This window comes from Erinaceus europaeus, chromosome 12, assembly GCF_950295315.1.
Source record: "Erinaceus europaeus chromosome 12, mEriEur2.1, whole genome shotgun sequence".
In the NCBI taxonomy this organism is placed as follows: Eukaryota; Metazoa; Chordata; class Mammalia; order Eulipotyphla; family Erinaceidae; genus Erinaceus; species Erinaceus europaeus.
In genome coordinates this window covers 26,820,323-26,832,002 of record NC_080173.1, presented here as the reverse complement: position 1 = coordinate 26,832,002, position 11,680 = coordinate 26,820,323, and the positions used below count along the sequence as shown (strand labels likewise).

At 37.4% G+C, this 11,680-nt stretch overlaps 1 protein-coding gene across 13 annotated transcripts in view; it reads right to left on the bottom strand.

The window, feature by feature from the left end:
* The window catches only part of CADPS (calcium dependent secretion activator), a 571,423-nt gene that overhangs the window by 437,613 nt on the left and 122,130 nt on the right, over positions 1 to 11,680 (bottom strand). For all 13 annotated transcript variants that reach the window (XM_060202988.1, XM_060202982.1, XM_060202989.1 and 10 more), the window contains exon 3: positions 10,300 to 10,632. In XM_060202988.1, coding sequence (XP_060058971.1) covers positions 10,300 to 10,632 — 333 coding nt within the window. The remainder of the gene's footprint in view (positions 1 to 10,299; positions 10,633 to 11,680) is intronic.

Genomic DNA, 11,680 nt, shown 5'->3' with positions numbered 1-11,680 from the left:
CTGAAACATGAAGGAATCATTTTTTCAAGTCTCCCTATCAACTTTATTGTACACAACAAGGACAGGATAAAAAAGATGAGCTTTCCCTACCCTTGACCATCTGCTGAATACTTAATTTTCATTATAAAAAACCAACACACACACAAAAATCAACATAAAACACTACTGACACTGTCAAACTGATATGAGTAAAGTAAACATAAGCCTAACTGGTCTCCACTTACATAATTATTAAAATTATAATTAGACACAACACAGAAATAATCCTTAATTGACATTTCTTTTTCCTCCTATGTATGTTATTTAGAAAAATAACATGCTATATTATAAAAAGGAGACTCACAAAATCTAAAACAAATAATGATCAGGAATGATCAATGAACTTCATATTCACAAATTTTCTGTATTAATGAAAAATCACTACCACTATTTTTAAACACTTGAATTAAAGAGCTTATTTGGAAGTCACAAAACCATGAATTCAAATTCTGATTTTGCTGGTAACTATCTCAGCTTGGAAGAGCTAACTACTAAAATGTGGGTAAAATTGTCTAGCGTCTCTTACAGGTTTACTGTGAGGATTAAATATGACAACATACGTAAAGTACTAGGCTTAGTCCCTGACACATATTAATGCTTCACAGATAGTAGGCTTTATTAATGTTCAAATCTGAGGTCAAAGAATTGATCTCAATGAGTCTTCCTCTGGTAAAGTCCACTAAGAAAGACTGATGTTCCCCAGAGACACACCTTACTAGGGAAAGAGAGAGGCAGACTGGGAGTATGGACCGACCAGTCAACGCCCATGTTCAGCGGGGAAGCAATTACAGAAGCCAGACCTTCTACCTTCTGCAACCCTCAATGACCCTGGGTCCATGCTCCCAGAGGGCTAGAGAATGGGAAAGCTATCATGGGAGGGGGTGGGTTATGGGGATTGGGTGGTGGGAATTGTGTGGAGTTGTACCCCTCCTACCTTATGTTTTTGTTCATTAATCCTTTCTTAAATAAAAAATTTAAAAAAAAAAAAGAAAGACTGATGTACAGTAATGAAAACCAGGAGACATCATGTATATTTTCTGAAAGAGTTGAAACAAACAAAAAAGATTTAAAACCAAATTTAATTAGTATACTACATTCCAGTACCTAACGTTCAGCTGATTGTGTATCTTAATCATCGAAGGTGGGAGAAGACTGCATGCTGGAAGAAGACTGCATGCTGGAAGAAGGTAAATTCAAACCATCACCATGGGGAGTCTGGGTTGTTGAACTCTGTCAGAAAACTTGTAAAATATGTCTATTTGCAAGCTGTGCTACATGATTTATAATAGCTTACAACACTTGGGGGAAATGTGGTAAAAGTAGAAAATGCTATTTCTGTATGTCTTTTTTTTTTGCAAGTACACCTTTTTAACACCTCTGATTGCAACTTTTTGGTTCAATGCGTATGAAAAAACTTTGAACAGAAGAGCATATTTATGACTGTTTTGGCAGCAAAGGGAGGATATTACTAAAATGTCTACAGAAGTTTTGAAAGCTGTATAGTAAATACCCAATTCCATTTTTCCTCAGATGCAGGGTATCTACATCTTTCAACATTCCATTGCAGCTAGTTTTTCAATACCAGCAAGTAAAGTCAGACAGAAATTTCTGACCATGTGCTCTAGGAATAACTCATAAAGAAGTAAGAAAGATCATGGTGGGGTTATCAGAAAATTGTTGCTCTGGGAAATTAAATATTGTTACCTGGCCCTGTGCCCTACACATCCTTAATGCCCTCTAATTTTGTCCCAACTTACAGACAGAACATGTTCATGAAATATAAGCAAATTGATCTCTTTCCACATCCTAAGAATACTGAAATTAAAGTACATCTGGCAAGCAAAGATATTTGAAGCCAGCAATCCATCTACTATCTAATGATTGGTAGAGATGGTGTGTGGCTTTGGAAAACAATATTTAATTACTGTATGCCTTACTTAAATACTCTGATGGGAGAGATAATTTCAGTGTAGCCAGAGAAAAAGTATATGTGGAGAAAAACTGAATCCCATGTGATATTCACACTAAAAATAACCAGTAGTATTAGCAGGTGGATTCAGGTTTCAGAGTGATTTGCCTGCTACATTACTATATTTCTAATAGGACAACATAACTAAGCAACACCTTTGTGAAATGTATATATTTAAATTCCATAAGGTCATAAATGCCTTGGCCTCATAATATATAGGTTTTGTCAATATTTTTAACAAAGATTTTGTGCCAAGCATTGTGCTCAGTGTTGGTAACCTAGTAGTGAATGCAAGAGACATATTACTTGCTTTTAAATGACAACTTCATACTGTATGCAGTTTTACAATAGTAATAAACAAAAAGAAATTAAAAAAAGCCAAGAAGCACATTTTAGGCACAATAATGAGAAAGGTCATCTTTTAAAAGGTTATATTGAGGGGTCAGGTGATGAAACACTACATGAGTGCACACCAGGTTCAAGTCCCCTGTCCTCCACATGCAGTGGGGAAGTTTATGAACAGTAGAGCAAGTGCTGCAGATGTCTGTCATTCTCTTTCAGTCTCTATCCATTTTCCTCTCAATTTATCTCTGCCCTATTAAGTAAAGAAAAAAATGAGTGGGGGAGGTGGGAAATGGTTGCTGAGAGTGTGAATTTCTGTGTGGGCACCGAGCCCTAGTGATAACCCTGGAGGCAAAAAAAAGTTATATTCAAATTGAAATTGATACTGAGGTGGCTCCATAGGTTAAATGCATGGTTTACTATGCATGAGACTTTGGGTTTGATCTCTAGCATCATATGAGTGCACCACAGACAGCACTAAGGGAACTTCAAGGATGGTAGAATAGTACTTTGCTGTCTCTGTATCACTAATTCTCTAGAAGTTTAGAGTCACATTGGGTCAAGAAGAATGTTCAAGAGTCTCAAGCACACAAGAGGGCCTGAATTCATTCCATGGCACCATATAAAATGAGGTATTTGAAGGAATCAGGCAAATAAAGAATACTGGGGTGAGAAGACTTGTGGCAAAAAGCCTAGGACTACTCCCAGTGAGTAATCCTATTATATACTGCCTCTTTTCCCTTGAGTGTGGATAAAACTTGTCAACTGTAATCAGTGTATAGTAAGTATGAAAAGATGAGATTTTTTTAGATGCAATCAAATCTCTTTATCTCACTGGTTCACTTTACATTAACTAGGTGGGACTAAATATATATATACATACACATACATACACATATATATGCATATATATATATATATGGAGAGAGAGAGAGTCAGTCAGAGATGCAGAGGCAGAAAAAGGGAGTGAAAGAGACCACAGCACTGAAGTTTCCTTCCGTGCCATGGAGGTCAGGCTTGAACCTGGGTTGAGCATGTAGCAAAGCAGTGCACTATCCAAGTGAATTATATCACTGTCCCCTTAATTACATTTTTTAAGTGGGTCTAGATATCTGATGCTTGAATACTGGGACTTTGCTTTCTGTTACTGACTTTAAAGAATGTAAAGCATTCTACAGTTGCAAAGCTATGAGTTCTACAAGTAAGAGAAAGATTGGAAGCATCCCCTTTCCTTTATGAGTTTAGTAAGAACTTTAATTATAGTCTTCTGAGTGGCTGAACAGAGAACTCGGCCAGTTAGGTTTGCCTGGGTGTCTGCCACACAAAAACTGTCAGATAATAAGTGGGTGTTAGCCATGAAGTTTGTGGTAATTTATTACACATTTACAATGAAAACAAATACCTACTTAAAGTAGGACTAAAACTCCAAAATCACTGGGAGGTATGTTTCAATGAGTATGGCAGAAGATGATCAGGAGCCAGATTGAGTAAGACAATTCAACCTTTCTGCCCAGCATCTAACACATGGTACCTAATGAACAATAGGTGCTTAAATCATCCACTGAGTGGAAGAAGGAATGAATCAGTGAATAGATGAAAGTATGTTGCTAAACACAAGTGTTTAATATTAGATTGCCATCATCACCTCCCTCAGATTTTTAAAAACATTTATTCAGTACATATTTATTGAAAGAAAAGTATTTTCAAAGAAATATACTGGTGTCAGAGAATCAAGAAAAATGATATAAAAAATGAACCTAATCCAAGTAACACATTACTAACCAATAGATCTACTGGAAATTTCTGGATTAGGAAAAGCTATGTACTCACATGAAGATTAAAGACTCTGTAATGAGATGTGGAAACAATCCAGTAACTTGGGTCACAGTTGAAAGCCTGATAATTTGAGGTTTCTCTTCAGTCTAATAAACTATCTGAAAAGCTGCCAAGTGCTAATCAAGTCCAAGAAAGAGCACCATAATAAAATAGCCCATCATCAAAGGCCACATTGATGATATTTGGAGAAAGGGAGATGAAATGTTAAGAAAATTAGTAGTTTGATAAATGTTGAGGAATAAAATGATGAAAAATGCAAAGGTGTTTATAGAGTGGGAAATTTCTAACCTAAGTGTCTCTAGTTAAGTCTTCCAGATTATGTGAAAAATATAAAAATTCAGAAAAGATAAGAGGATACTACTGTCATCTCCTACTGTTTGAAGTGTTCACATGATCCTTATGGTCAACTAGACACAAATGATGGCTGAGAAGGTTAAATTCAAACTACTAGTTTATGAAAGCTCCAAGTGAGATCAAACCAGAAATGTCATTCTCAGAGAGCAGAATCAAAACATGGGAAAACAACTAGGTTCCCTGTCCATGCTCACTCACTGCCTCTCGGAAATTAGCTAGACTGCTTCCTTAAAAGGAGTGTATTTGCATTAAAAATATATAGAGAGGGGCAAGCAGTGAACTCAATACATTATACACATTACCCTATACAAGGAATTGAGTTCAAACCCCCACTCTCTACCTATAGGGTGGATATTCATGAATGGTGAAAGTACAAGTGTCTCTCTCCCTCTCCACCTCTTCCTCTCATCAATACATATATTCACTAGAAGCAGTGGATTGTCATGCAGGCACCATACCCCAGCAATAACCTTGGTGACAAATATTGATGATTATGATAAAGTGTATGTAGTATAGACTGTAAACTTAGTATAACTCAATTTTTTTTTCTTTTTTGCCTCCACGATAATCACTGGGGCTTGGTGCCAGCACTATGAATCCACTGCTCTCAGGGTTATTTTTTCCATTTCATTTGATTTATTGCACAGGGCAGACAGAAATTGAGAGAGGAGGGGGAGATAGGAAGGGAGAAAGAAAGATAGACACCTGCAGACTTGCTTTGCAGCTTGTGAAGCCTTCCCCCTGCAGGTGGGAAACCAGGGCTCGTACATGTATCCTTAAATAGGTCCTTGTGCCTAGTACTATCTGCACTTAACTGGCTGCACCACTGTCCAGCCCCCTACTTCAGTTGTTTTTCAAGGGCAAATGTTTCACTCCCTTAAGAAGGAGGCAGTAAATGGTTATAAATTACTTAGAGGGGTAAGGAAGTAGCAGACCTGTGGTGTAGTACATCAGCTCAGCTCCAGATTTGGAGTCCACCAAAGATAAAGTTGAGAAGTGGCTCTTCCAAATAGCACACTAACATCAACACCATCATTATTAATAGCTTTGCATTTTATGGAGATGGAAAGCAGACTTGTCTTAGGCTCATTTCCCTAATGGCAAACCATTCTTCAAGAAGTTATCCTACATTTCTTCCCTTTTTTTATTGATTTAATTATGACTGAGAAGACCGTAAGACAAAAGAGTTGCATAACTGACTATCTCATATTCAGTCTAGGGAATTAAAAACAATACTGACTTCATAATATGTTATACCGATTACTATATTGAGTATCAACAAATTCTTCCATCAGATGGAATCAAGTATTCTCAAATAAAGATAACAGAGTTCTAAAAAATTCCATGTGCACTATGGAGACACTTGCTAGAACTGCTTCCTTCAAATAGACACAGTTCTAGCAAGTGTCTCCATAGTGCACATGTTACAACAGACAACTGAATAAATAACTGAGACAATCTCTTTTTGATAAATGTAATTTCTCATTTGAAATGAAAACTATATAGTGAAAGAAACTTATAAAAAGATACCACAGGAAGCTTTGGATAGTGGCCCCAGAAATCATGCTACAACTTCCCCATGGCTAACATTTTGGCATCTTCCCATCCATTACTTTATTACTAAAAGTGATATTATGCCTTTATTCTCTGATTTTCTACTTAGAAGTACCTAATAAATATTTTTTTAAAGATTTTATTTATTTATGAGAAAGACAGGAGCAGAGAGAAAGAACCAGACATCACCCTGGCACATTTGCTGCCGGGGATCGAACTCGGGACCTCATGCTTGAGAGTCCAAAACTTTATCACTGCGCCACCTCCCGGACCACCTAATAAATATTTTTAATGTGGTAAGATTTCTTCTTCAATGACAGTTTTTATCTCACACTAATAAATCAAAATGTAATAATTAATCTATTCTTGGGGAATTAAGATTGCTTCCATTTATTCACTACCATGTGAAAGTACTATAATAAATGTATCAAAGTAAACAGTCTTGTATACATTTCTGGGTATTTATTTATAGCAAATTCTGAGAAATAGAAAAGCTAGGTCAAAGTTTGCCTAGCAAAAGATACATTGCTGTAAATTAACAGACTAAGTGGAAAAGCTATAACAACATAGTATTTAAATAATAAACTCCAAGAACACCTGATTCTATAGTATGTGATCCATTATTATTATCAGCACTATCCAATTTTTTTTTTTTTTTGCCAGCATGGTTATAGCTGTAACCTGGTGCTTGCACTATTCAACCATTCCTAGTGATCATTTTTATAGAGGATCAGAGAAAAAAAGAAAGAAAGGAAGAAAGAGAAAGAAGGGAAAAACTGCAGCACTGTTGTACCACTTGCAAAGTTGTCCTCCTGCAGGTGAAGACCAGAGTCTTTGTACATGGCAAAGTGTATGCTTGACTAGATGAGCCACCTCAAATGTTTCTTTTAAAAATATTTTGCTGTTTTCCAACATAACACTGATGAGCAGAGACAGTAACTTTTAAAATCCAGTGCCCTGTGGTGGAGGAGGACAATGGTTGGTTGGAGGGTGAGGTGTGCTGACATGCACCTTGGGGTGATGTGGAACTATACCCTTGTGACAATAACCATGTAAATCAACATTTCCTCAGTAAAACAATATTTTTAAAAATGCTTATATAATCAGAATTTTTTTGAGTTACCTACTTATACTTTTTGTTTCAATGTATACTTGGGTGATCTCCTGAAACAATAACCCAACTAGGCAAGAATACAGAGTAATAATACCAAATGCCTTACATACCTTGTTCAAAGAAATTCTTTCATCTACCTATCTTATAATTTTCTTTTAACGAAGCAGACAAGCATTATTTCTGGAACATTTCATATTGTATTTTTTTCTAATTCCTAGAGTAGGTACAGAAAATGTGAGTTAAATTAATTCTTTTTAGAGGAAAACAATAAAGTCTGATCCTACCACTTAACCCAGGGAGTGATGCAACCAGGTGAGCTCACGTGGCACCATGCACAAGGACCAGGGTCCAAGCTCCCAGCCCCACTTCAGGTGTCTCTCTTTCTCTAGCTTTCCTTACCTCTCAATTTCTTTCTGTCCTATCAAATAAATCAACAAATTTTGAAAATAAAAACAATCCTAAATCTGAGATCTGTAGTAGTATAGCAATGACTTTATTCTAATGATACTGACGTTTGAGCAAGAAGAGAAAATGTGTAGGATAAGATGATGTAGCCATGTGCTCTGGGAAATGGCACAGAAGGCAAAGATGGCCCTCTACTCCCATGTGGAGATGGGTGGAGATACTGAGACAGATAAAACCAGGTAAAGCAGAAGATTTAGAAATGAAAATCTGTGGTAAGGCAATAATGAAAATGGAATAGGGGCTGGGTAGGGCAATGAGAATCTTGGTGAGGGGGTGAAACAAGGGAGAGCTTTGTTAGAGTGGGGGTTAGGAAAACCTTATAGAGAAGGTGACATTTAAGCTGTGCCAGTCACGTAAAGGTCTTGTCAAAGAATATGTGCAGTTGAGGGAAGAGCAAATACAAAGACCTGAAGCCTACCAGATGTGTTGGAAAGCAGAAATAAGGTCTATGAAAGAGCTATGAAAGTGCTGGCTTATGTGCTGGCCCAAACCTTAATTATTAATTGGATCATTAATTCTAAGACCAGAGGAATGATACAATCCATTTTCAGTCTCATGAAGATCATCTCATCCGTATGAGGATAAGCAAGAAGTTGGGGGATTGAGGTGGTGTTACCAGCTGGGTAGACATTGTAGTCATTCTGGAAGAGATACTAACAATTTGAACTAGGGGGAAGCCATAAAGATAGAAAGGAAATAGTCTCAAAAATCCTGTAACACTCATATTAAGCATTTATGGTACTATTCTGATAAACTATTTATTTTTAGGCCTTCTAGAAGAATGTGATACATTTTAGTTAATCATTTATAAAGCACCCCGTACTGTCTCTGAATTTTATACCCATTAAATTTTTACAACACTTTCTTCACCTCAAGGTCATTTGTGGAGGAGGTTAAATAAATTGTCAAGGCCACCAAGCTAGTATTTTATCTAGCTAAGTTTTACCTACATCTTTCTAATCTGGAGCAAGGAACAATTATTATTGTTATTTCACTCTTAATTAATAGATAGAGACAAAGAGGCAAAGAGATGAAAAAAAGAAAAGAGACCACAGCACCAAAGCTGTCTTCAATGTTGTGGAAGCTGGGCTTAAACTTGGGTTATAAACCTCACAAAGCAGCACATTATCGAAGTGAGCTATTCCAACAGCTCTCAAGAAACAACTCCTTGCCAATAAGCTGTAGTGTTTTCATTTAACTTGTCTTACAGGAAGAATTGTTGGCCTACTAAAAAACTAGGGCACAGTTTAGAGTAGCTCTAATGGTTCTTAGGAGAAAATGGAGCAAAATCATTGGAACTGGGGCTTGTTTATCATATAAATTCCTGGTCACTGCTCTGAGAAGGTAGCATCAGAATCTCTTGAGTGGGAGGTAGGGTTGGGGGAGGGCTTGGACCATGCATTGAAAAAATGCTCCCAACTGATACTTAGCAATTTTTTCTTAGCAGGCACTAATTCACAAACATTTCTAAATGAATCAATGTAAAAGGAAGGTTAAACATTCTACAGTACCTCATACCTATAAACCTCTAACTTAGAGAAAATATAGGATCATTTTGGGGTCACCCAAGCAGAGCTTCCACTGTTTCTTTCAGATTCACTCAGAAACTCATGATGATATTTCATGATATAGTCAGTCCTCTGGAAATTTTCTACTTGAAATATATTTTTGATGACTCAGATCTAGGTTCAGTTGTTTCGCCAAGTGAAGTACCTGCCCCTGTAACTAGTGAACACCCTCATTTATTTTATTTTCAGTAATATTTTAATAGTGATTTAAATGTTTTACCAAAAAAAAAAAAAAACCTATCTTCGAAAAACGTAATTATTTAGCATTTCTATCACTACTGATATATGAGAGCCATGTCTACAGGATCAACTTATATACAGACACAGTAAGCACAGATTCTTATCCCCAGGAAGCCTATAGGTGCTCACAAAATGTTTCAATTTCTTTTCAAATCAGAGGGAAAAAAAACAAGTACATTCCAGACTAGGATTATTCATATTTTACCAATATGGTTGTAAAATGCAATTTGTGGGGCTGGGTGGTAGTACACCGGGTTGAGTGCACATGTTACAATGCACAAGGACCTAGGTTCAAGCCCCTAGTCCCCACCTGCAAAGGGAAGCTTCATAAGCAATGAAGCAGTGCTGCATCTACTTCTCTTTCTCTCCCCTTCTCTGTCTCCCCTTCTCTCAATATCTCTCTGATTCTATCAAATAAATAAAATGTTTAAAAAATAAAATAATAAAATGTAATTTACAACCAGAGCTTTTTTGTTGTTGTTGTTGTTTTTACACCAGTATAATTCTACTCGACCCAGTGTACTCTGTATTATTTTCCCTTTTCCAGATAGAAAGTGAGAGTAAAGGAGAAAATAGTGCAGCTTCCCTCATACAGGTCCTCCCATGTGGGCGGTAACCAAGAGCTGAAACCTTGGTCCTAATGTGTGCTGAGATGTGTGTGCTCTACCCGGTGAGCTATCTCTTGGCCAAAGCAGTTTTTTTTTTCAGTGACACCCCCCTCCCCACCCCTGGGTCAAGAAGCAGCCCATGAAAACAACAGTGCCTAGGAGTCACAGGAGTCATTAAGTAGCTCTTTGCCCATGTGAGAGGTAATTTACCTGGCAGGCATTGTACAGGAGCTGATGTTCAAACTTCTTGATTCCAAGAATGTTTTGGAACATCTCGTAGAGTTGTTCTTTGCTCAGAATCAGCTCAGATGCCGCGCTGGCCGTCATCCGGGCCTGCTGCTTCCTGGGGTCCTCTTCTCCACGGTAAATGGCATCAAATTTGGCCATCCAGGAGCTCAGCACTGTCTCCTTGCTGAGGCCATCGATCTCTGGTAGGCTTCGCACCCTCTTTTCAATGTGCTTCTTAAAGACCTCCCTTGAGTCATTGGCAGAGCAGCCCCCACTCTGCACCATACGGGCCACACGGTCACTCTTCAAGAACACCTGAGCAAGAACAGAGCCAGGAAATATAGGCATTAGGGAACTGAGCCTGGAAACATGAGTTCCCCGGGGCAAAGGTCTAGGTCAACTCCCTTCAATGGCATTACAGGAGGCCCCGGTATGGGTGGCATCTAGCCGCACCACTTCCTAGCTGTGCAGATACAGAGTTCGCTTACATGTTTTTCTTTTCTGTCTAAATATGGAAAAATCAGGATATTAACAATAGCACCTGGCCTCCTCTTTTGATTTCTTTAGACTAGCAAAAAAAAAAAAAGGTACCAATGGTGGTCTTTTAAGAAGGTGAAGTGACATCAACTCAAACTTTCAAAAAGCAGAGGATTTCAATATCTCATTTAATCCAAATTGTAATACGTCTCATTGAAAAATATAAAGTGAAATATAAATAGTACTTAACATTTAAGTTTTATGTGGCCAACATCATGTCAACTATTTTTCCTGTAATGATTATAACAACCACCATAACAATTTATATGGCACTAAGGCAGGTTACTATTTTAAATGTGCACTAGATAAACATAATTTACGTAATCCTTATTTAAAAACACTTATGATATAGAACCTACATTATCTGCATTTGGTAGATGAAAAAAGCTTAGATACAAATAATTTGCTTTATCAAAAGAGACCAAAAGCAAAGAAAGACCCCTGCAGGCTAAATTCAAAGGCTTATGATACATTGTCTCTAAGGATTTTACTGTATCAGCTATTCCTTGTCACAACCTGTTAAGTGCTTTTGATCAAACTGGTTGGCTATAAGTTGTGACCTTTTGACTCTGACTTGATTCCTTCTTTCCCTAAAAGTGGAGAAATCTTAGTTGTGGAAGAACCAAGCAATAAAGAAACGTTAGTCGCTCTGCTAGAGTTGCCTGGGTCCTGAGACAAAGCCATCCATTATGAGCATTTTACTTTCATTCCAGTGCCCATGATTTTGAAACACCCACAAACTACATAGTTCCAGGCTGTAATACAAGGTGGTGAAGTTATTGCTTCATATTCAGAGAAGAAACATCTGAAACTTTGAAGTTGTGTG